The 26,613-nt window shown below is 48.0% G+C and overlaps 1 protein-coding gene across 2 annotated transcripts in view; it reads left to right on the top strand.

Moving 5' to 3' along the window:
* Positions 1–26,613, top strand: part of LOC147103299 (uncharacterized) — an 88,341-nt gene that overhangs the window by 2,270 nt on the left and 59,458 nt on the right. Inside the window, exon 2 of one of the 2 annotated variants that reach the window (XM_085962763.1) lies at positions 24,083–24,190. In XM_085962763.1, the coding sequence (XP_085818889.1) occupies positions 24,085–24,190 (106 nt within the window). In that variant the 5' untranslated portion in view covers positions 24,083–24,084. Of the gene's footprint in view, positions 1–23,864; positions 24,191–26,613 lie in introns of those variants that run through there. The other variant, XM_085962764.1, reaches the window with a different exon arrangement.

The raw sequence follows: 26,613 nt of genomic DNA, 5'->3' as shown, positions 1-26,613 counted from the left end.
TTTGAAGCAGAGGGGTGCCGGCACAGATACGATGGTCCGAATGGCCTCCTTCTGTGCTGTAAACCTCTATGATTCTATGGCTATATGAAATTTTCTGCACATTTCTAAAATGTAAACCAGACGCCGAAGATCTGATCTGAAAGTAGAACTTCTCTGAAAGATGTGAGTAGCTGAGCCTTACGGACCTGGAAGGTCTTGGTTTTGGTTCCTCTTCTAGTTGACTAATCTCAGCAATTGCCGCGATACAATTGACCTCAACACTCCTCAGCTAGAAAGGCAAAAAAATCAACCAGAACTCCCAATCATGCTCATCAATCAGTGAGCACAGCTGGAAACTGCGTGTGGAGATTGGGTGAGGATAAGGTTCGAAAGGTGTGTTCTTCTGATTCTGATCGTTTGTGCAGGACCCCCTTCCTTCGCCCCACCATTTGTGGCTGTGCCTTCAGCTACCTAGGCCCCCGCTCTGGGATTCCCTCCCTAAACCCTTCCAGCGCTCCACCTTTAAGATCCTCCTTAAAACCTACCTCTTTGACCAAACTTTTGGTCATCTCTCATAACATCTCCTTCATTGGGTCAGCATCCATTTTTGTCTGATTATGCCTCTGTGATGTACGTTTTTGTGACATTTAAGCGCTATATAAATGCAAGTTGATACAATGTTTGTTGTATATGTATGTGGCGATTGGGTCAGGATACGATTGGATGTGCGGATGTGTGTGTGGAGATTGGGAGAGGACAGGATTGGACCTGTGTGTGTGTGTGTGTGTGTGTGAAGATTGAGTGAGGACAGGATTGGACATGCATGTGCGTGTGGAGATTGGGTGAGGATAGGTTTACACATGTATGCGTGTGGAGATTGGGTGAGGACAGGATTGGACGTGTGTGTGTGTGTGTGTGTGTGTGCGTGTGGAGATTGGGTGAGGATAGGGTTGGGTGACCATGCACCCATGGTCAGATAAGCTGCTGATACTCATTGTCTAGGCCTGCTTGTGAAGAATGGAGGCTTGGACGATACACTAGAGAGCTACTGGTGTCCATAAAACCATGCTCTAGCGTGGCTTATTTGAGCAATTCTCTATGATGTTGCTTATTTGGAAAGCTTTTGACAAAGTCCCACAGGAAACTAAAATCCATGCAAATCCAGGATTGAACTTGGGGCTGGATAAGAAATTGTATAAAACATAGGAAGCGGAGAGTGCCAGTGAGAGGTGTAGTGTCAGACTGTGGCATGCTGAGGGGGGAGCGACAGAGGTCAATGCTAAGACTCCTGATTCTTATCTACATAAGTGACCTGGATGATGAATCCAACTATAAACTTTTTTTAATTTGCAGATAGCTCTACAATACAGAGTGCAGTTGGGAAGGAGAATGGAGGCAATGACTTGCAGACAGAAAGGCTTGCATTTATAAAGCCACATCATGCTTCAGAAATGTCTCAAATCACTTCATAAGGAGTGAATTACGCTTGAGACGTACTGACTGTTGTGTAGGCAAGGACTTTCAGTTTTGCAAATAGGCAGACAAATGGCAAATGAAACTTAATGCTGCCAAATGTGAAGTGTGGGAAGGAATAGGTATACAATGAAGGGACTGGAATTAGCATGGGGAGACTGTGAATGGGATCATGGAGTGAGAGCAGACGCATCATTTTCAATGTCTAGACAACTTGAGGAACCAATCAAAGATAAGTGAATATTGGAATACAGAGCCAGTACTGTAGAATATAAATCTACAGAAGTCAAGAGGTTAAGGGGTCAGCCTTGGTTCAGTTGGTAGCACTCTTGCCTTTGAATCAAAATATTGTTAGTTCAAGTCCCACTTGACTTGAGCACATAATCCAGGCTGACACGTCACTGCAGTACTGAGGGAGTGCTACACTGTCGGAGGTGCTGTCTTTCGGATGAGATGTTAAATCGAGGCCCCGTCTGCTCTCTCAGTTGAATGTTAAAGATCCTATGGCACTATTTGAAGAAGAGCATGGGTAGTTCTCCCTGGTAAAACTGGGGCCAATATTTATCCCTCAATCAACATCACGCTAAAAAAATAATGGTCTGGTCATTGCTGTTTGTGGGACCTTGCTGTGCGCAGATTAACTGCTCCGTTCCCTACATTGAAAAGGTGACTACACTTCAAAAAAGTACTTAATTGGCTGTAAAGCAGTTTGGGATGTCCTGACATCGTGAAAGGCGGTAGATAAATGAAAGTGCTTGCTTTCTTTCTTTATGCTGAGCATATGGTGAACTCGGTTTATTATTTCAAGCTAATCTGACCTCATTTGGAATACTATGTGAAACTCTGGCCACCACATTTCTAAAAGGCTACACATGTTTCGGAGAGGGTGCAGGCAAGAGCAAGACTGATCCCAAGTGTAAAGAGGATTTCCTCCGGCAAGTGGGTCGGTAACCAGAGGTCCTGGATTTAAAATAATTGGCAAAAGAACTAGAGGGGAATTGAGGCGAAATTATTTAAGATCTGAAACGCACTACCTGAAAGGATGGTGGAATCAGAATCTGAACTTCCAAATAGGAACTTTCAAAAGGCAACTGGACATGTACTTGAAGAGGACTAATGTGCAGGGTTATGGAGAAAAAGCTGGGGTGTGGGACTAAATTGGACAGCTCTTTCAAAGGGCCGGTACAGGCATGATGGGCGAAATGACCTCCTTCTGTGCTGTAATATTCGATAATTGTAGGATGAGCTGTGAGGAAAGATTCGAGAAGTTTGAGCCTAGACAGAAATTAGTTAACGGGGTCCTAAGTCAGGTAACATGAAATATAAAATGTCACAGATATGGTGAACTCAGGTTATTATTGCAAGGTTAATAAGAACTGAGGGCAAAAATTTAAATTGGCGAAAAGTAAATTTACATCTTGGAAATTCATTACTCAAAGGGCGATTAATGTATTGAACAATTGGATGCAAGCCTGGATGTCCAGCCTCCTGCAGCGTGAGGCCGGGGTGATTTTAACTCCCGGTCAGTCTCCCGCCCAGACCCAGCAGGAAGCGCTCGCTGACCACAGAGAGGAGTGGGGTTTGGGGCAGCAGGCCATCGCTGGAGACCTGAAGGAGCAGTCCCCAGCACTCAGGTATGTTAGGCAAAGGTATTAAAGGTTACAGAACCAAGGCGGGTCGATGCAGTTAAGATACAGATCAGCCATTACATAGAATTACATAGAATTTATAGCACAAAATCAGGCCAGTCGGCCCAACTGGTCTATGCCGGTGTTTATGCTCCACACGAGCCTCCTCCCACCTTACTTCATCTCACCCTATCAGCATATCCTTCTATTTGTTTCTCTCTCATGTGTTTATCTAGCTTCCCCTTAAATGCATCTATGCTATTCGCCTCAACCACTCCATAGAGTTACATAGAATATACAGCACAGAAACAGGCCATTCGGCCCAACCAGTCCATGCCGGCTTTTATACTCCACTCGAGCCTCCTCCCATCCTTCTTCATCTAACTCTATCAGCGTAACCCTCTATTCATAGGGGGGAAAATTCGGTATCGCCCCGTTTGGAGCGCCATTATCGGCCGTGTGCAAAGTTTAGCGCCGGGCGCTAATTATCGCCTCCGACAGCAAACTTGGCTTTTATCGCCCCTGGAGGTGATTGGAGCGCTAAATCAGGCGCTACACACCTGTCTTAAGGCGCAAAGGCCGAGGAGCGAGGCGCTACCTCAGAGCACTGGCGAAGCAAGGAAGGGCAAATCAAAATGAACCTGCAAAGTGCTGCTCAGTACTCAAAACTCCTTCACAGAGCGTTGAATCTCTCCAGAAGTCTCTCTCTCTCTCTCAGAATGTGTGGTGCAAAAATGTCACCGACAAAAAAAGGCAGGAAGCGGTCGCCTTTAAATAGCACTCCCCTAGTCCCTTTCTGACTGCAAAACGCTCCCCTCAACCTGTTGTTGCTAGCAGCAGTCGGTAAGGCAGGGGGCACCACTCAATATCCGGTCCGGGGCGCTACCGGGGTGTAGCGCACTCGACTGACGTCACAATCTGCCGGCGCAGGAGATCGTGGCGGTAGTGTTTAGTGCCGCCGCAAAATGTCTAGTTAACTTCACGAGCGGCGCAAACATCACCGCGCCCGGGCGCTAGTTGCTTTGCGGGAGGTGCAAACAACTGAATTTTTCCCCCCATAGAGTCATACAGTCATACGGCACAGAAGGAGGCCATTCAGCCCATCGAGTCCGTCCCTTCTCCCTCATGTGCTTATCTAGCCTCTCCTTAAATGCATCTATACTATTCGCCTCAACCACTCCCTGTGGTAGCGAGTTCCACATTCTCACCACTCTCTGGGTAAAGAAGTTTCTTCTGAATTCCCTATTTGATTTCTTGGTGACTATCTGATATTGATGGCCTCTAGTTTTGCTCTACCCCATGAATGTTTCTACTCTATCAAAACCTTTCAGGATTTTAAAGACCTCTATCAGGTCACCCCTCAGCCTTCTCTTTTCAAGAGAAAAGAGACCCAGCCTGTTCATCCTTTCCTGATAGGTATAACCTCGCATTTCTGTTATCATCCTTGTAAATCTTCTTTGCACCCTCTCCAGTGCCTCTATATGCTTTTTATAATATGGCGACCAGAACTGTACACATAACCTGGAACTCACTGCCGACGGAAGTGGTGGAAGCGGAGACACTCAATGTTTTCAAGGGGAGACTGGATAGGCACTTGAGGGAAATAAACTTGCAGGGCTACGGGGATAGAGCGGGGGAATGGGACTGACTGGATTGCTCTACAGAGAGCCGGCACGGACTCGATGGGCCAAATGGCCTCCTTCTGTGCCGTATGAATCTATTACTCATTGGCCATGATTTTTCTGGTCGATGCGGCTTGGGGGCGGGACAGCTGCCTTCCGGGTTCTAGTCCCGCCCCCAACGACGTCCGACGCACAGACGTGATTTTGCGTCAATTGGCCTTGTTAAGCCCCGCCCTGTGGGCTTGCCAGCCAATTAAGAGAAAGCCGGTGTCAGATGACATCAGTTGATGACGCGTTAGCTGCTGGTTTTCTTAAAGGGGCCACACACAATTTTTTTTGACAGCTGATTTTTCAGTGTTTGACAGCATTGAGGTGCTGCAAACACTGACAATCACTGTACAAAGGTGAGCCCTTGCACAGATAGCAGCTGCAGGTGAGGTTACAGAAGCGATCTGTCACTTGTGAGAGAGGTTCTCCGAATGAGGTGGGACTACACAAACAACTCAAAACTTGTCACCTACAGAAAAGTCTAAATACATTCAAAATGATTTTCCCAACATTTTCTTACCTCTGAAACTCACCAGTGTACCATTGGATCCTTCACACCACTTCTGCAGCTGTCATCAATGCACAAACATTACAGTAGACCCACAGCACGCTACTCTTACCTGGTGTGGTGTCCGGACGTCGGGAACCCCGCAGTAGACCTGTTAAAATTGTAAAAAGCCTCTTAACTGCCTGTTAACAACCTGTTAACAAGCAGTTAAGTGGCTATAATCCTCTTCCCGCTGCTAGGTGTTGGGTCCATGCGCAAATCGGGGACCCGACACCTGGGAAGATTGTTTGGAAGCGGGTTGACAGCAGGTTTCTGACCCGCTGTCAATCTTTGCGATTTTGCTGGATGTCCCGCCTCCAAACCCGCCCCCTGTGCGCCGGCAAAATTCCGGCCTATGACTCGACTCCAAGTGTGGTCTAATCAAGGTTCGGTACAAGTTTAGCATAACTTCCCTACTTTTCAATTCTGTTCCTCCACAAATGAACCCCAGTGTTTTGTTTTCATGATCTAATGGCCTACTCCTGTTCTTCTCTTGTTAAGGGAGGAGGGGATGGGTCAGGAGGGCATTGCAGGTGGGAAAGGAGAAGGGAAGCCCGGGGAATGGGAGAGCCAAGGTTCCCTTGTGTGGCCCGGAGGAGCACTTCTGTTCCTCTTGGCCCACAAGGAAACAGAATTTAAAAAAAAATTACTTCCCTCTTCTGGCCCCGGATCCTCTTGCTGCCAGGTTGGCCTGGGAGGGAAGCCATGATGGATTCCCCATACAGGTCTTGGTTTAAAATTATAGTCGGGCCCCATTGACGTCACCGGAGCCCGATCTGCATATTTAAGGAAGGACTCCGTCGCCTCCCGACAGGTGTCCCGCTCGCCTGCTCCAAAATGCGGGATAAAGTTGCAACCAGTTTGGTCCGGGGGGGGTGGGGGAGGTAATTCGCTGCGGCCATTTTCGCCACCCACCCGTCCCGTTTTCAATGTGCGGGAAGGGTTAAAATCGGCCCAGGGGTGTGTTGGAGTGCTAGAGGAACGAGCTTGATGGGCTGAATGCCATTTTTTTTCTTCCTTGCATTTTTTTCTTGTGAGTCACTGGGGGAGATTTTCAAGTTGCTGATTTTCATTTCCGTTGATTTCAATGGGGATGAATATCGGGCGGTTTCCATAACGGGCGACGGATCTGCGCCCCCAGTTTCACACCCAGGCGTCAAGTTGAAAACCCAACCCCGTGTGTTCAGCAGAAGAGATTAGACAGTGGGGGGGGGGGTAATTTAATAAAAATGTAACAACACCTCAGTAACAAGGACAGAGATGAGGAGGAATTTCTTCACCCAGAGAGTAGTGAACCTGTGGAATTCTCTACCACAGCAGACAGTTGAGGCCAATTCATTAAATATATTCAAGAAGGAGTTCTTAAGGCTAAGGGGATCACGGGATATGGGGAGAAAGCAGGGACAGGGTACTGAATTTGGATGATCAGCCATGATCTCATTAAATGGTGGAACAGGTTCGAGGGGCCGAATGGCCTACTCCTGCTCCTATCTTCTATGTTTCTATGTTTCTATGTAACACCTCACTGGCCCCATGAGTGCTGGACTCTCCTGTAACGGCCGTGATCCTGCTTACTATGATCCCAGAATGGAGGTAGAACTGTTACAGAATCTGGGTACCAGAACCAAATCTAATCAAAGCATAGAGATATACTGGCCTCTACAAATGTCTGAAGAATATGTAGGACCCTGCCCCCCACCCCACCCCCGTCTGAAGAAAAGCTGGTGTGAATCTACGTTTAAACAAGAAAGCAACTGTCGAGCATTAATTTGCATAACATTGCCTGTTATTTACATATCTGTTACAACACAGACACATCCGAGTCCTGATAAACACACGCCTAATTTTCCAAAAAAAATGTTCCACTTTGGGTCATGAGCACCAAAGGAACTGCCGAATAAAAATGTACAATGTGCAAGCCTTTGTATCGCAGTCCGTTGAACCATTCATTGCAAAGGCCCACTCCAAACTAAATGGAAATGCTGTGAGTACAAATATATATTTGACACAAAACTCATTAAATCTCTAAAATGTCCTGATGAAATGTGGCAGTGGGCTGTAGCCGAGCACCAAAAACCTGGTAATTAGGGAACGCTTCATGCTTAGATCAATGAGCAGGAAGAGATTTGGATCATTAGAATTCTATACGATATGAATTAATTGGGAGATGTTTGGTCCTCTGGGACTCTAGGGAGTGGGAGTGAATGGGAAGTGATCTGATCCATTGTAATTCTCTACAGTGGGAATGAGTTGGGATTTTGCACATTGAGACTCAATGGGTAGAGCTTTTTTTTCCATTGGGATTCTATAAAATGAATGTGAATAGGAAGGGGTTGGCTCCATTGGGATTCTATACACTTGAGCTGAATTGGAGGAGGCTTTATTGGTATTTTGTACAATAAGTGAATTGAAAGCAGTTTTGAGCCATTAGATTCACAGAATCACAGAATCACAGAAACCCCACAGTGCAGATAGAGGCCATTTCGGCCCATCGAGCCTGCACCGACACATATCCCACCCGATCCCCGTAACCCCTACACCAACACATATCCCACCCTATCCCCGTCACCCCACGTAGTTAATCCCCCTAACACTAAGGGTCAATTTATCATAGCCAATCAACCTAACCCACACATCTTTGGACAGTGGGAGGAAACCGGAGAGATTGTCCATAAAGAATTGGTTTTGAAGGCGAGAAGTGTTGGGTTTGTTTTTAAACAGTGCAGTGTACAATATTGTAATCAAATGTTATGTATGTTTTCATCTGGTAAAATTTTAGCATTTAAAAAAAAAAATTCACTCTCAGGATGTGGACGTCACTGGCAAGACCAGCATTTATTGCCCATCCCTAGGTGCCCTGAGAAGGTGCTGATATACTGAGCTTCTTGCTGGGCCACTTCAAAGAGCAGTTAAGTGTCAACGGGGGAAAAATTCGGTTGCTTTGTGGGCGAAATTCAGCGGGAGGTTAGCGGCAGTGCTAACCATTAGCACCTCGCAGCGCTGCGCTGCCGGCGATGACATCATCGGCGTGCGCTGCGCCCCGCCCGTGATTTTCGGTAGCACCCCCTGACTTAGCGCTGGATGCTATGTCTGACAGGGTCAGGGGGGCCTACCTGCGGCCGGGGCGGCGCTATTTAAAGGTGAGGTGCCGGGCGGCCATTTTTGTTGCTAGTAGCCTGCCAGCACCTGCCTCCGCTCCCGTTCCCGGCCTCCTTACCCGCCCCCCCCCCCCGCGGAGTGCCGTCTGCGCTCCATGAGCCCGGCACTTCTCTTGAGTGCCGGGCTCTTTTGCCGGCATTCCGATCCCCGGGTCGCACTGCGCAAGGCCCCTCCCCTTTAAGAAGGGGAGGAAGGCCTGCAATACCACGGCGCGATGTGCCGCAGCGCATGGCGTTGTGGCACGTAGCGCTGCGATATTTCCTTGCAGCGCCCCAAGAGGGAGGCAGGGCACTTCCAGTAGTGCTCCGCTTCCCTCTTTGGGCGCTACCACTCAATTTTGGTCGCGGGGACGCTAATTTTTCCGGGGCGCTAAATTTTTTTCGCCCAACCACTTTTGACATGGAACGGGAGTCACATACAGGCAGACCAAGTAATGGACATTCGTGAACCAGTTGGGTTTTTACAACAATCCGACAGCTTCATGATCATTGTTACTGAGACCGCTTTCTTTTTTTCCTCCCAGATTTTTAAAACTGAATTTCAAATTTGTAAACTGCCATGGTGGGATTTGAACTCACCTTCTACTGGATTATTAATCCAGGCCTCTGGACTACTAGTCTAGTAACACGACCATTACACCACCGTACACCTCAGTGAGGGATGTTGGTATTGGAGAGCGTGAGACTTTTCTAATCCGCGGGTTATTGTACAATCCCAGCACCAAGGCCACTTTTGTAGGCCGCACATATCAGGAGAGTAGAAATCCTGGGCTGATTCCACCATACCAGCTGGTCACACTTCCCTGGAACTCTTGCGATTTCACAATATGGCCGACCGCTTGAACAGGAGCTCCTCGAGCCCATTCCGCCATTCAGTTCGATCATGGCTGATCTGTATCTTAACTCCATCTACCCGCCTTGGTTCCATAACCCTTAATACCCTTGTCCAACAAAAAATCTATTGATCTCAGTTTTGAAATTTTCAATTGACCCCCCCAGCCTCAATAGTTTTTTGGGGGAGAGAGCTCCAGACTTCCACTACCCTTTGTGTGAAGAAGTGCTTCCTGACATCACCCCCGAACGGCCTGGCTCTAATTTTAAGGCTATGCCCCCTTGTTCTGGACTCTCCCACCAGAGGAACTAGTTTCTCTCTCTCTACCCTATCAACTCCTTTAATCATCTTAAACACCTCAATTAGATTACCCGTTAATCTTCTATACTCGAGGCAATACAAGCCTAGTCTATGCAACCTGTCCTCCTAATTTAACCCTTTTAGCCCCGGTATCATTCTGGTGAATCTGCGCTGCACCCACTTTAAGGTCAATATATCCTTGCTGAGGTGCAGTGCCAAGAATTGAATGCAGTGCTCTAAATGGGGTCTAACCAGAGCTTTATATAACAGTAACTGTGGGTGATATTTGCTGCCAGAAATGCGCACACATAACATTGTTACGCCAGCATCAGCATTGAGCGCCCCAAGCCAGGTACAGCACAGGCTACTGGCCAATTAGATCTCCATTTACTTCACTTCCACAATATGCCTTAGTCCCAACCTTTAGAAGAATGCACCGTAAAACATCAGTGTGACATCGCTATGTCCCATAGCAGCCACCCTTGTAGAATGAGTGAATTTGCCGATTGGAGCTGAATTCTGAGCAGTTTTGTGCTGAATGACTGTGCCCACTAATAGCCGGGCTCATTTGAAGTACATGAAGCAGTAAAGGACTTTGGTGGCGAGGCATTTTTAGCAGCGCGAAACTCTGAAAGGGTTAGCTAAATTTAATCTCCTCGCTGTCTTGTCAACCTTCCTCTTATCCTGATCACGGAAGATGGTTCGGTAATCCGCCCTTGTACCTTTCAATTTGTGTGATGCACGGGTTTATCGTCCCACTGATGGTCACATTTAAGCTAAAACATTCAACTGATCCATCTAAGCCTGCCTGAAATTAGACCGGCATCTGCTGTTTGAGCTGATGGATGTGGACTGGAATCCATTCTCTAACAATGGGTTCTAGGTGATCCCTCTTTAACTTCACTCTTAATTACAATAGAGAGAAAGAAGACTTGGTGGGAGGAGGGGGAGAGAGTGTGGGTGATGGCCAGGGCCAACTTTTAACCCCAACTCATTCAGCTCATAAACGGTAGCTTTCATTTAAAGGGGCCATCACCACCTCCGTCTTCAAATTGATGCCCTGGTGTATCCAGGTTACATCAGGACTTCATTTCACCTCGAACGCCCGAACTCTACTGTGCGGGCCGAGGAATTGTCGATCCCCCGAGCTCAGTCCCACCACAAAAAAAAGTCTATGATTCATCATGACATTGGCAATCTCACACACAGATGATCACACATTTTCCAATTCTGACAAAGGGTCACCGACCTGAATCGTTAACTCTGTTTCTCTCTCCACAGATGCTGCCTGACCTGCTGAGTATTTCCAGCACTTGCTGCTTATATTTCAGAATTCCAGCACCCGCAGTATTTTGCCTTTGCAATCATAAAAGATGGTTGGCCGCGGGGACTGGAAGGGTCGCCCTGCTGTGCGATCTGCTGGGGGCTGAGGGTTACGGTGTGCTATTGGAGCACAGGAGGAGCGACTCTGCTCTAAATCCGACCCGTTGCTGTATCTGCCCCGAGAGTCAAGGCTGTTGACGCTGGGCGCCTGAGATTTGAGTCGTTCCCTTCTCTGGCACTGACACCCCCCCCCACCCCCGCCCCGCCACCCCCCGCCCCAGTTCGATGAACACAACAGGTTCACAGAAGACAAAGAAAACCACCAGCACGAATGTGACGGGTGACATCGCTGTGTCATGGATGATGTCATGGCGTGTTCTCCTCCCTTTCGCCCCCTCCGTGAAACTTTTAATACGAAACTACTACTTTTGTTATTTTGTTTAAAGGCTAAATTAGTCAAAAGAAGAGAAAATAAAAGCAAGTGCTGGAAATTTGAAATAGAAAGAGAAACTGCTGGAAAAAAGCAGCTGAGGGAGGAAAAAAGTGAACATTTAGGCGATGTGTGTATATATATATATATACATCCTTTCGAGCTGGAAACGAAAAGCGGCCATATTATTAACTTATGAATATGCAAATTGGAACAGTCTTTTAAGTGGACAATTTAACCTTTTGATGTGCAAATCTGTAAATCTGCTGTGTGTTTTTTCTCTTTCTGATTAGCGCATGTGATTAAATCCATCGCGCCCTTCATCACAGTATTTTATTTGGCTTGTAGTGTCTGATCAACATCATTTGCAGGTCCTGCACAGACTGAAGATGTTAATCCTGCAGCCTTTGTACGCTCTCCTAGAGCTAGGCCACCGGACAAGTGGGGAAGGGGGGGGGGGGAGGAGGAGTTGGACCAGACAGTTGGGTTTCAGAGCGGGAAGGGGGGGATGGCATCTGCTCGTTTTAATATTCAGAGAACTGTTTTTCAATTTCTGCAGTGAGAAAAAAAAACTGCTGTGGAGATGCACAGTGACCCAGTTCACCGTCACACATGCAGCAGTGCGTGTGTGTACGCGGCTGTGTGTGTTTGCGCGCGTGCATAAACGTTTGTGTGCATGAATGCGTGTGTGCACATGTATGCGTGAGCACGAGTATGCACGCATGAATGTCTGTAACACGTGCGTGTGAACGTGTGTGTGCGCATGAATGTGTGCGCACGAGTGATTGCGTGCCTGTGTGCCCATGGGTGTGTGTGTGTGCACATGAGTGTGTGTGTGTGCACGAGTGATTGCGTGTGTGTGTGCCCATGAGTGTGTGTGTGTGTGTGTGTGTGTGTGTTTTATTTTCAAAAGGTCCCAGTTTTGGACGGGGTAAAAGGCAGCCTCATTTTTAGTGGGAAGATTGGAAATCTATAAAAGGCAAAGTATGTGTTTCAAAATAATGCAGTCTATTCCACCCCACACCCCCTTCCGTCCGTGATTTGTGATGTGGAGGCGTTATTAATTAAGGCTTTCAAATTAATTTTTCAGTTAAGGGAACGATCCCACCCCACAGATCCTGTCCCTTATCCTGCCCCCTCCCCTGTCCGGTATTGGTGACAGGCAAAAGCTGGTAACCTTCAGGAGAAGGTCTTGCATCAAATACAAGTTTGGGGTGAAAAGGATGTAACAAAGGAGGGCAGTGCGTTTTTTTTAAGCAACAAACTGGGATGAGGGGCATGGAGCATTAATGACAGTCCTGTTGATTGATTATAACATAGGGGTAATCCATCAATGACAGGAGAGCGAGGTACAAACCAGTACATGTCGCCCCGTCTCTCGCTGAATTTCCACAGCAAGATAACTCCCAGTTCAGACTAATAACGTGAATGTACTGAAATGAATTCATGTGGATAATTTATTTTAATCTTTTTTTTTCAGATTAGTCTTCCCGTTAGGTAAACTGCCTTAATAAAATGATGAGAAAGAGGTTTTCTGTTTCAGTGGGCTGAGGTGGATGTGCTTTTCTGCAAGTGAGGGGGGGTGGGGGGTAGATTTTGACTTTATGAGACAGTGTAAGATGGGTGATCGCGAGTCGGAAGCCTGCTGTCCATCTCTCCCCATTTTTATTTCCATTGATTTCAACAGCAATATAAATGGAGAAATATAAAACAGCTGCCAATTCGCTATCGTCCTTTTTACACTGTCGTACAAAGTCAAAATCTACCCCAGTATTTCCTATTGTGCAGAAGGAGATGAAGAATTTTTCTCGATTAGCAAGATTTTAAACATTGTCCTGGTAATCACTGTTCATTTTTATTTAAAGTTGTTGAATGGTGCTGTTTAATCACCGACTGAGACTGGTGTTGTTGGGAAAGATGAAACATAGAAACGTAGAAGATAGGAGCAGGAGTAGGCCATTCGGCCCTTCGAGCCTGCTCCGCCACTCAATGAGATCATGGCTGATCATCCAAATTCAGTACCCTGTCCCTGCCTTCTCCCCATATCCCTTGATCCCTTTAGCCTTAAGAAATATATCCAACTCTTTCTTGAATATACTTCATGAACTGGCCTCCACCGCCCTCTGTGGCAGAGAATTCCACAGGTTCACCACTCTCTGGGTGAAGAAGTTCCTCCTCATTTCAGTCCTAAATGGCTTACCCCTTATCCTTAGACTATGACCCCTGGTTCTGGACTCCCCGGCCATCAGAAACATCCTTCCTGCATCTAGTCTGTCCAGGCCTGACAGAATTTTATAGGTTTCGATGAGATCCCCTCTCAATCTTCTAAACTCCAGTGAGTACAAGCTCAATCGACACAATCTCTCCTCATACGTCATTCCTGCCATCCCAGGTATCAGCCTGGTGAATCTTTGCTGCACTCCTTCCATGGCAAGAACGTCCTTCCTCAGATAAGGCGACCAAAACTGCACACAATACTCAAGGTGCGGTCTCACCAAGGCCCTGTACAACTGCAGCAAGACATCCTTGTTCTTGTACTCGAACCCTCTTGCTACGAAGGCCAACATACCATTTGCCTTCTTAACCGCCTGCTGCACCTGCATGGGTTACAGTCAGTAACTTTTGGGATCAAAGAGCTTCAACTCCCGAGTATTCCGATCACATCTACACTGTTTAAAATTATCCCCCAAAAATAATTAGACAAAGGCATTTTATTTCCCCCCCCCCCGGAGCGAGCCATCATCTGGGGCCCCATTCCTTAGCCGAGGGGCCATTCTTCAGCTATGTGCATGAGAAGACTATGTAACTGTGGAGGGCATCGCAATTTAGACCATTCTACTCTTATCAAAACCTCATCTAATATGATAATGACCAGATTATCTATTTGAGCAATGCCAGTTGAAGGATAAGTGTTGTGAAGGACACCAGGGATAACTCCCCTGCTCTTCTGCAAAATAGTGCCGTGGGATCTTTCACATCCACCTGAGAAGGTAGACAGAGCCTTGGCTTACCGTCTCATCTGAAAGCCGGCATCTCCGAGCAATACAGCACTCCCTCAGTACTGCACTAGGAATATCAGTCTAGATTTATTGTGCTCAAGTCTCTGGAGTGGGGCTGTGAACCCACAACCTTGTGACTTAGAGGTAAGAGTGCTACCCACTGAGCCATGGCTGACACTCCAAGTACAGCGGAACTGGTCAGTATCAAACACCGGACGGTTGGTTCTCGTATTTCTCCCTCTCCCTCCATTATATCATGTCGTGTTCCTCCCCCTCGTATTTTACCTCAGTATCTCATTATTCTATATGACCTGATTTACCTCACTGGACCTTCCCAATGTCAGGCCCTTGCACCTGGCTTGCATTGAGCTGTGTCAGTCGCTGGGCAGCCAGTATTGCCGAGGATGCCATAAGGCAGATAATGTCCTGCTGTGTCCACGGCCAGTTTGGGGGAGTGCGTCTGATTAACAGCTGAAGCTTTCCCAACATGCTTGCCTGCTAACGGGGCCCAAGGCTTCTATTTTCTACCTTCGTGCAATGAAGTAGCAATTATAAAATGAGGAGCTGGGCTGTGTAGTGTGCGGGGTTCTGAGTGTGATGTTTTCATCTTGGAAAACGGAATGACTTTACTCTGTTGGGAAGGGTCACCTATTATTAATTGCACAAGAACCTCACGTCCTCACAGTGAAGATTTAAAGAAAACGCGAGTGTCCCAAAGGCTCAGTGGGTATATGCATAGCCTCGAGTGGCGCTGTGATGCACAGACCAAGAAGGATCCAAATTTGATCCATGATTTGAGCTGTTGCAGCAGGCGGGAGGCTGCACACTGTCTCTGTGCCTCTGAGCAGGAATGGAAATATCAGCCGGGGTCCTTGTTCCTGTACATGACCCAGTAAGCCTTGCTCTGTGTGTGCGTGTGTGTTGTGTGTGTCTGTCTATGTGTGTGTGTGTATGTGTGTGTCTGTGTGTGTATTTACATATGTGCGTTTTGTCTGTGTGAGTATATGTTTTGTATGTGTATGCGTGAGTGTGTGTATCTGTGTGCATGTTGTATTGTGTGTTTACGTATGTGTATGTGTGTATGTTGTCTGCGTGTGTTATATTGTGTGTATATGTGTTTACATATGTGTGTTGTATGTGGTGTGTGTGTATTGTGTACGTGTTGTGTGTGCGAGTATGTTGTGTGTGTGCGTTGTGTGCCTGTTGTGTGTGTGTGTTGTGTGTGTGTTGTATGTGTGTTGTGTATGTGTGTTTATGTATATCTATGTTTTGTGTGTGTCTGTGTTGTGTGTATGTGTGTGGTGTGTGTGTCTGTGTTGTGTGTATGTGTGTGGTGTGTGTGTCTGTGTTGTGTGTATGTGTGTGGTGTGTGTGTCTGTGTTGTGTGTATGTGTGTGGTGTGTGTGTCTGTGTTGTGTGTATGTGTGTGTTGTATGTGTCTGTATTGTGTGTGTGGTGTGTGTGTTGTATGTATGGGTGTTGTGTGTGTTTATGTATGTCTGTGTTGTGTGTGTGTTGTGTGTGTCTGTAATATGTGCATGTCTGTTGTGTGTGTATGTGTGTGTGGTGTGTGTGTGTGTTGTGTGCGTCTGGTGTGAGTTTATGTATGTCTGTGTTGTGTGTGTGTCTGTGTTGTATGTATGTGTGTTTGGTGTGTGTGTCTGTGTTTGTGTGTATGTGTGTGTGTCTGTGTTGTGTGTATGTGGTGTGTATGTCTGTGTTGTGTGTGTGGTGTGTGTTTATTTATGTCTGTGTTGTGTGTCTGTGTTGTGTGTCTGTGTTGTGTGTATGTGGTGTGTGTGTGTGTGTTGTGTGTGTCTGTGTTTGTGTGTGGTGTGTATTTATGTATGTCTGTGTTGTGTGTCTGTGTTGTGTGTATGTGGTGTCTGTGTCTGTGTTGTGTGTGTGTGTGTGGGGTGTGTTTATGTATGTCTGTGTTGTGTGTGTCTGTGTTGTGTGTATGTGGTGTCTGTGTCTGTGTTGTGTGTGTGTGTGTGTGGTGTGTGTTTATGTATGTCTGTGTTGTGTGTGTGTGTGTGTGTGTTTGTGTATATAGGATGCCGGGCGAGGACAGTAACAGTCTCGGCTCATTATCAAGGCTCCGACATGAGGAGTGTTACCGGTGAGTTGCCAGCACACTGGCTTGACAGCAACTGACTCGGAGGATGGAATTTGGGACCTCCCTGCTGTGTAGCTCAATACCATCCAGGGCCATCTGATGAACCATCAGTCTGAGGTAAAATCACACCAATTTGCAACAATTGCAAGAAAGAGCGGTTGAAAGTATTCCAACTGTTCCTCCTGAAGGGAACCAAAGTGACAGTGAGTGACCCTGCCCGAAATAAACTCACAGCCAGGAAATGCCACTAACTGTGAAGCGCGTGCTTGTTAAATAAATGATCACAAACCTATTCCGTTACCTTTTACGATGGCTGCGGGAGCTGGAGATTGCCTCCCGCTGTGCACACACTTCGAATTGTTTTTAATGCAAACCACTTGTGCTGTTCCCAGGATTAGGCGGTAGAATTTCCAGCGCCCGGATCTGAAAATCTTGCCCAAATCCGGGTGATATCACCTTAATCAACCTCTAGATATTGAGTGTGATTTACCACCCGCTCAAATCTCCTATTCCTTGAGGTCAATGCAATCAATTCAAAACAAAACAATATATTATTTTTTTTTTAGTACAAATTAAACCAAATAGCTAGGACGAGGCATGATTTTAATGATGGGGTAACTCTCCTTTTAAAGTGATTGCTTGGTACATTACAGAGCGCTCCCATTGCTCCCATCCTGGCTCATTCCCCTCTCGGCCGAACCACAGGTTGACCATCGGTTCATCTAGAAAGAAAGTATTTGCATTTATATAGCACCTTTCACAACCTCAGGACATCTTAAAGTGCTCCACAGCCAATGAAGTACTTCTGAAGTGTAGTTTCAATGTAGGAAACACGGCAGCCAGTTTGCATACAGCAAGCTCCCCCAAACAACAGGCAGGGACAGGGTACTGAATTTGGATGATCAGCCATGATCTCATTGAATGGCGGAGCAGGCTCGAGGGGCCGAATGGCCTACTCCTGCTCCTATCTTCTATGTTTCTATGTTTCTAATGACCAAATAATCTGTTTTTAGTGATGTTGGCTGAGGGATAAACATTGCCCAGGGCGCCAGTAGTGCTTCTCCGCCATGCTTTAGTGCCTCGGCGGGGATTCCATCTGCTCCTGAGGCCTTGTTGTTCTTCAGTTGTCAGATGGCCTTTTCAACCTCATGCCGGGCTGGGGTTGTGCTGAGATGGTGGCGGGTAGCATGCTGTGGGATGGAGTTGAGGACACTCGTGTCGAAGACAGAGTCGTGGTTAAGGAGATCTTCAAAGTGCTCCTGACTGCCTCTCTGTCCTTGATGAGTACCTCTCCGTTCTTGGCTCGCATTGGGGAAGGGCCTTGGGTGCTTGGGCCGTAGATGGTCTTGACTGCGCTAAAGAATCCACGCACGTCGTGGTTGTCGGCTAGCTGCTGGATCTCCTGCGCTTTCTCCACCCACCATCTGTTCTTTAGGTCGCGAGTTTTTTGTTGGACCTCGGCCTTCAGGCTTCTGTAGAGCTGCTTTCTTGCTCTCAAGTTCTGATGCTGTTTCCAGATCAGAAATGCCTTGTGCTTGCGGCTTATTAGCTCCTGGATCTCCTGGTCATTCTCGTCGAACCAGTCTTGGTGTTTCCTGGTTGAGTGACCGAGCGTCTCTTCACAGGTGCTGATTATGGAGGCCTTGAGTGCAGACCAGACGCTGTGGGCACTCTGTGTCTCTGCATCACTGGGAGTCGTCAGGTTGTTTATGAGGCGCAGGCTGAATAGGGCTTTCTTAGCGGGGTCTTTGAGTGCTCCAGCGTTAATTTTCCTGCGGCATTGTTTCTGTTGCCACCGCTGTTTTGGGGCTACATTGATGGAGATGACAGAGCAGATTAGGCGGTGGTCTGTCCAGCAGTCATCAGCTCCTGTCATGGCACGGGTGATGCGGTCATCCTTGCGGTCCCTCATTCGGACGATGACGTAGTCCAGCAGATGCCACTGCTTGGAACGAGGGTGCTGCCATGAAGTCTTGTACTTGTCTCTCTGACGGAACAAGGTGTTGGTTATGACGAGGCCATGTTCTAAGCATTTCGACAGGAGGAGGGTACCATTGGAGTTGACTTTCCCTACCCCCTCTCTGCCGATCACACCTCCCCAGAGGTCTGTGTCCTTTCCAACTCTGGCGTTGAAGTCACCAAGGAGGATCAGCTTGTCGCCCGTTGGGACTCGGGACAGGGATTGTTCGAGGCTGGAGTAGAATTCCTCTTTGGTCTCGTCTGTGGCTTCCAGTGTTGGGGCGTACGCACTGATGACCGTAGCGCACTGGTTTCGGGCTAGGGTGAATCGAAGCGTCATGAGGCGCTCGTTTATACCACTAGGGGAGTCTCTGAGACGCCCGATCAGTTCATTTTTTATGGCGACGCCTACCCCATGGAGGCGGCGTTCTTCTTCGGGTTTGCCTTTCCAGAAGAAGGTGTAGCCACCGCCTTGCTCCTTGAGCTGGCCTTCCCCTGCCCGCCGGGTCTCACTTAGGGCAGCGATGTCAATGTCGAAGCGTCTGAGCTCCCGGGCAATGATAGCAGTACGGCATTCCGGACTGTCGCTGTTGGGGTTGTCCATGAGGGTCCTAACATTCCAGGTCCCGAGCTTCATTTTAAAGGGTGGAAGATGCCTGTGCGTGAATTCTTTTAACGTGGGGTGGCCGTTGCACACCAGCTACCACACGGGCTTGACAGAGCAAGGTCTTGGTCCAATGGCAAGGGGATCCAAGACGACTGGAGACCAGGCTCTGCTACAACGGCCTAGCACACACACACAAACATAATGCTACTGTCCTCCTCCCTCCTTCCTGCAGGTCCTCTCTGCCTGAGTTTCGTAGGATGCATTGTGGTCCTCCCGACCTCGCTGTTGGCCCGTGCCGCACCTTCCCTGGGCCCCGACCCCACTGTTGGTCCACGCTGCACCACTCCTGGGCCTTGACCTCGCTGCTGGGCTCGTCCTCGCTCCTGGGTCCCGGCCTCGGACATGAATGATGTTGTCTCTCACAGGATCAAATTAGCATTGATAAGGTGACAAGCCCAATTGCGGTAATTACAGAGGAGTTTCCCTGCTATCTGCCACAGGGAAAGTCATCGCAAGAATCCTCCTCAATCGCCTTCTCCCAGTGGCCGAAGAGCTCCTCCCAGAGTCGCAATGCGGATTCCGCCCACTAAGGGGCGCAATGGACATGATCTTCACCGCATGTCAATTACAAGAGAAATGCAGGGAACAGCACCAACCACTGTACATGGCCTTCTTTGATCTCACAAAGGCCTTCAACACTGTCAACCGTGAGGGATTATGGAGTCTCCTCCTCAAATTCGGCTGCCCTCAAAAGTTTGTCACTATCCTCCGCCTGCTTCATGACGACATGCAAGCCGTGATCCTGACCAACGGTTCCACCACAGACCCAATTCACGTACGAACCGGGGTCAAGCAAGGCTGTGTCATCGCACCAACGCTCTTCTCAATCTTCCTTGCTGCAATGCTCCATCTCACCCTCAGTAAGCTGGAGTGGAGCTAATTTACAGAACAAACGGGAAACTGTTCAACCTCCATCGCCTCCAGTCCCGATCCAAGGTCGTCCCATCCTCTGTCGTCAAATTACAGTATGCAGACGATGCTTGCGTCTGCGCTCACTCAGAGGTCGAACTCCAAACTATCGTAAACACCTTCACCGAAGCATACGAGAGCATGGACCTTACACTAAACATCCGTAAGACAAAGGTCCTCTACCAACCTGCCCCCGCCACACAGTGCTGCCCCCCGATTATCAAAATCCACGACAAGGCCTTGGACAACGTGGACCACTTTCCATACCTCGGGAGCCTACTGTGAACAAGGGCAGACATCAACAATGAAGTCCAACACCGCCTTCAGTGTGCCAGTGCAGCCTTCGGTCGCCTGAGGAAGAGAGTGTTTGAAGACCAGGACCTCAAACCCGGCACTAAGCTCATGGTCTACAGGGCAGCAGTGATACCTGCCCTGCTGTATGCCTCAGAGACATGGACCATGTACAGCAGGCACCTCAAAGCACTGGAGAGGTACCACCAACGCTGCCTCCGCAAGATCCTGCAAATCCATTGGCAGGATAGACGCACCAAAGTCAATGTTCTTGCTCAGGCCAACATCCCCAGCATCGAAGCTCTGACCACGCTCAATCAGCTCCGATGGACGGGTCACATTGTCCGCATGCCCGATACGAGACTCCCAAAACAAGCGCTCTACTCGGAGCTCCGGCACGGCAAGAGAGCCCCAGGTGGGCACAGGAAATGCTTCAAGGACACCCTCAAAGCCTCCTTGAAAAAGTGCAACATCCCCACCAACACCTGTGAATCCCTGGCCCAAGACCGCACAAAGTGGAGGAGAAGCATCCGGGAAGGTGCCGAACACCTCGAGTCTCTTCGCCGGGAGCAAGCAGAAGCCAAGCGCAGGCAGCGCAAGGAGCGCATGTCAAGCCAAGCACCCCACCCAGCCGCCCCTTCAACCACCGTCTGCCCCATCTGTGACAGAGACTGTAGGTCCCGCATTGGACTAATTAGCCACCTGCGAGCTCATTTTTAATGTGGAAGCAAGTCATCCTCAGTTCCGAGGGACTGCCTAAGAAGAAGAAGATTGCCCAGGGCACTGGGGAGAACGCCCCTGCTCTTCTGCGAAATAGTGCCATGAGATCTTTTACATCCACCTGAGAGAGCAGATGGGGCCTCGGTTTAACAACTCGTCTGAAAGACGGCACCTCCGACAGTGCAGCACTCCCTCAGCACTGCACTGGGACTGTCAGCCTGGATTTTGTGCTCAGGTCTCTGGAGTGGGACCAGAACTCACAACCTTCTGACTTCGAGGCAAGAATGCTACCACTGAGCCGAGGCTGACATCTAAGTGGAACATTGCTGATGCAAGGTGGCTGCCATCTTTGGCTCCATAGCAGTTGCCACTGTCAAGTGTGGAATACTTTGAGACGTTTGGTGTTACAAGCCAGGAGCGGGCATGTTCTGGGAGCGCATGGTAGGAGTTCAGGCATTGATATCAGGGGGTCCTTCAGGATTCTCCACTCATTAAAATCCTGACCTCCGTTCACAGAATTCCAAAATGCACCTCCTGATGCATGAGGCGTTGCACTGAGAGAATGAATTTGTAGAACCTCCCCTTACATAAATACAAGTACTGTAATGTGATTCTTTTTGTTAAGGGAGCAGGTGTGGTACTTTGAGCATAAAGTTCTTGCTTTTCCTCTTGTTTGAAAATCCCTGTTCTTCCTGAAGACTCACTCTTTTCAGAGGCCCAGGTAATGCTGTAAGGTTGGACTTTCTCAAAAACAACTTGTATTTATATAGAGCCTTTAGTGTCGTAAAACATCCCAAGGCGCTTCACAGGAGCATTACCAGAAGAAATTTGAAAATTTGACACCATAATGAGATATTAGGACAGGTAAGGTATGTTTTAAGGAGCATCTTAAAGTGAGGAGTGAGAGGTAGAGAGGCAAAGGATTTTAGGGAAGGAATTCCAGAGCTTAGGGCCCAGGCAGCTGAAGGCACGGCTGCCAATGGTGGAGCAATGAAAATCAGGGATGCACAAGAGGCCAGAATTGGAGGAGTGCAGAGATCGCGGCGGGTTGCTGGGTTGGAGGAGGTTACAGAGATAGGGAGGGGCGAGGCCATGGAGGGATTTGAAAAGGATGCAGAATTTTAAAATCGAGGCATTGCAGAAACGGGAGCCAATGTAGGTCAGCGAGCACAGGGGTGATGGGTGGACAGGACTTTGTATGAGTTAGCATATGGGCAGCAGATTTTGGATGAACTCAAGTTTATCGAGGGTGGAAGGTAGGCCTTTCAGACCTGGGTTTAAGTTTGGCCCAGACCAAAGGGATGACAGGCTCCTCAGTCTGAAGGCTGCAAGGGCTCTAAGTGAAAGGATTTTGAGCAGTCTCAATCGCATTCCTCATAGGCATGACACTAAATTCAGCAACAACAACTTGCATTTATATAGTGTCTTTAATGTATAGAGAGTATAGGGGCTTCACGGATAAGGAAATAGAAAGCGAGCGAGGGAAGACAGAGACCGGAGGGAGTAAACAAAAGCCTAGGCATAATAGATGGGTTTTCAGGATGATTTTAAAGAAAGAGAGGTGGAGAAGTGGAGGGGAAACCCAGAGATCAGGACTTAGGTGGCTGAAGGGTCTGCTGCCAATCGTGGGGTGAATGTTGGGGGTGGGGTGTAGAGGAGGCTGGATTCAGAGGAAGGGAGAGTTTGAGGTGTGAGCTGTAGTGTTGGATGAGGTTACAGAGATAAGGTGGGGTGAATTTAAATATGAGGTAGAGGGGGACAAAGAGCCAATGGAGGTCAGTGAGGACAAGGGTCATGCAGGACTTAATAGGAACAGGAGGTGGCCATTCAGTCCTTCGAGTCTGTTCTGCCATTCAATTAGATCATGGCTGATCTGTTTCTTAACTCCATCTACCTGGCTTGGTTCCATAACCCTTAATACCCTTGTCTAACAAAAATCTACCAATTTCAGTTTTTTAATTTTCAATTGACCCCCAGCCTCAACAGTTTTTGGGGGAGAGAGTTCCAGATTTCCACTACCCTTTGTGTGAAGCAGTAAGCGATCTTAGTGATGGAGATGGTATGGGATCTGACAAGCACTTCAGGGTTGAACAAGAATTAAAGGCCGGTTCTCCCTGAGGCAATGGCCAGGGAAGGGGATGGAATCCATGGCAATGGAGCTGAGCTTGTGGCAGGAGTTGAAGACAACAGCTTTGAGCTTCCCACCTTTGGAGCCAGAGAACATTAAATCTCATTCAAGGCTGGTGTCGGACAAATTGTCTGACAACACAAAGGCAGTGGCGGAGGGGTTGGGCTGGGGGAAGATATGTTGGACATGTAGATCTGGGTGTTACAGAGGCAGGAGGCAAGGGCAAGGAGAGGTCCCAAATCTTTGTGTTGAACCCCATGTGTCAGTTTGTAAAGAGTGACAGTATTGCTGTGGCTAATTTGTAACAGTCTCAGTCCTCTTATCAATTTAGACCATTTCACGGTTAGTTAAATTACCCAGTACAGCTGCTTCAAACAATTTCCATTGCTTAATATTTCCCCCTATACTCTCTCTCCCTTTTCTTCCTCTTTGTCCTCCTCTCCCCCCTCTCTCTATTCCTTTTCCTCTCCTCCTCACCCTCTCTCTGCCTCTTCCCACCTCTCTCCTCTTCTCTCTCTCTTCATGTCTCTCCCTGCCTCGGAGAGTTGTGCCTGTTCAAGTAGCTAACCTTGACTGCTGCAGCAAGGACGAAAGATTGCTGGGAGATCGACGTGGAGCGGGGATTGCATTGTTCTTTCCCCCCCCCAACCAAAAAAAAATCTCTCCAAAACATCTGTTCCCTAGTGGCAGTTCCGAGTGTCAAAGAGCAATGCAGATGCATTGTGAAAAAGCAATAAAGCATAGCCTGAGGGCCCTCTCAGGAGGCAGTCAGTCAAATACACGAGCAGTAGCCAATATGAGTTTGCACACACAGGGTTGCACTAGACAAAAAAAATGTATACGTTTTATTAAGAGCCTTCAACAACACACTCGATTTTAATTTTTTTTTTTGGTGTTGTTGTTGATTATGGGATGCTGATGTCGAGTGTCACTGTCTTGTCCCTTGCCAGGAATGCCTGGCCGTACTGAAGCAATGGGAGGAGAGAGGTGTGGTGTGCATGGGCCAGCGACAAGGAGCTTCCGAAAGTCTTCGGGGAGAACCGCGACCCCGACACAAGGTATGCTAATCAAGGTGCCAGTTTCTCATTACGCTCCCTAATTACTGTTTGGGTAATTAGCAGAGGAGATGCGCGAGAGAGAGAGAGAAAAAAAGAGGAATGAAACGGATCTCCCTGCGCCTCCTCCCCCGCCTCTCGCTGCTAAATCACCCGCCTCAGGCACCAACCCCCAAAAGGCAGCCAAGCGATTCGAGGGGCCTGTGGGGAATGGGGAAAGGGGGAGGGGGGGCAGCTAAATGGCAGCTTCACAGCTTCTGACTCGGCGTGCTGCTAAATTACTGTAAATATTTAAGCAAATTAAAATTCTGCTTGCGCCCGGCTAATTGTTTTTTTCTCTCTCACGTTCCCTGCAGCAAGCGGAGGGACGCTGCACTTTCTGAAATACGCCAGGCTTTCACTGAAGCGAGCTGGAAATTGAGCTGTGTTACTTGTGGACTGCTTAATTATTCTCTTTAATTTGCATTTAAAAGATTGATTATTTTCTTTCGAACGGGGCGGGGAGGGCGAGTTGTCGTTCTCAGCATTGCGGCATCTCCAATCAGGCTCCATGCTGCTCTGAAACACCGCATGCAAAGCTCCCTGTGCCGCAGGCAGCTTTAAGCTGCAGTCGGTGGTTTGTGTGTTGTTGTTGTGCCATGTTTCATGGCCTGTCCTGTTATCCCGCTCCTCCTCGCCCGCTATCCATCCACCCATGCTTTTTTTGCTGGGGTACAGTTTCACAGTTCTCCAATACCTGGACCCAATCGCTGTTCTTGTCAGCCTTTGGTAGCACCCACGCCTCTGAGTCAGAAGGTTGTAGATTCAAGTCCCACTCTAGAGCGCAGAAACACTAGGCTGACACACCAGTGGAGTGCTGCACTGTCAGAGGGGCCGTCTTTCAGATGAGACGTTAAACCGAGGCTCTGTCTGTCCCTCTCAGGTGGACGCAAACGATCCTACGGCACTATTTTGAAGAGGAGCAGGGGCGTTATCCCCGGTGTCCTGGCCAATATTTATCCTTCAATCAACATCACTAATACAGATTATCTGGTCATTATCACATTGCTGTTTGTGGAAACTTGCTGTGCGCAAATTAGCTGTCACGTTTCCTACATTACAACAGTGACTACACTTCAAAAAGTACTTCATTGGCTGTTTTGGGACACCGGGTGATCGTGAAAGGCGCTATATAAATCCAAGTCTTTTTTTCCTGTATGTGCAAGCCTATATTGTGAGCGCGGGTAGACTGTTCGACCACGGAAGGCATCGTGGTCCTGTCCTCACCCAATATCCATACACACACACGTACATTCAGTATTGCAGCATCAGGAGGAGCAGAGGTCATTGGATGGTGATCAGGACTGGGAGCCCAGGTAAATTCCCAATCCCTCGCGAGCGCTATAGCGCCGAGGCCAATTGTAACACCTTTACCTGACCCCCTCCCCCTGCCCCTCAGCCCCACCCAGGGAATTGAACGTAGGATTCTCCTGGGCTATACGCGTCAGATCCAGGGGGCGTCTATGAACTTCAGGTAGGCGGGAAGGCCATTTTTGTTTTTTTTTAGTCATCTTATAAACTTGAGCAGTCAGGTGCATTTGCAACCAGTTGATTCTTTGTAAAGATAAATGCGTGCGAAATGGGTAAAAGTGTTCTTGGCGACTTGTTACAGAGAATGATTCCATGCGCTCTCCAACTCCACTTTGCAGGATGGTCGTCTATAGCCGATGCATGTAAAACCGTCACATATTCTGCCGCGAGCTCCTGATATTGGTGACTATGTGAGCAATATCACCATGTGGGGGTACAGGGCCATTTGAGGAACCGTTAGTAGGTTGTCTGATCACGCTTGTGTAGTTTAACATTATTCGTGAACAAAATGTAGGGTGTTATATTGTAAAAATGAAGTATGCCAAATTCACAACAATTTCATGTACCCAGTTTGCATGTAACTTTAGGGTTGAAGTAATGTCGATATTGTTGCATCCCCTTGATGTGTAACATATTCTTCCCTGTGTATTAACTTTATATAACACACTCCACCCTAATGACACACATATACACACACACATTGACACATGCACACACACACACAATGACACATACACACACAATGACACATACACACACAATGACACATACACACACACGACACATACACACACACACAATGACACATACACACACAATGACACATACACACACAATGACACATACACACACACACACACACAATGACATACACAATGACACATACACACACACAATGACACATACACACATAATGACATACACACACACAATGACGCACACACACACACAATGACATACACACACAATGACGCATACACACACACAATGATGCACACACACTGACGCATACACACACACAATGACGCATACACACACACAATGATGCATACACACAATGACATACTCAATGACGC

Source organism: Somniosus microcephalus, chromosome 20 (genome assembly GCF_052327205.1).
Source record: "Somniosus microcephalus isolate GS21.2 chromosome 20, FLI_Smic_1.0, whole genome shotgun sequence".
NCBI lineage: Eukaryota > Metazoa > Chordata > Chondrichthyes > Squaliformes > Somniosidae > Somniosus > Somniosus microcephalus.
The sequence above is the reverse complement of the archived record's forward strand: the minus strand, read 5'-3'. Positions and strand labels throughout refer to the sequence as shown.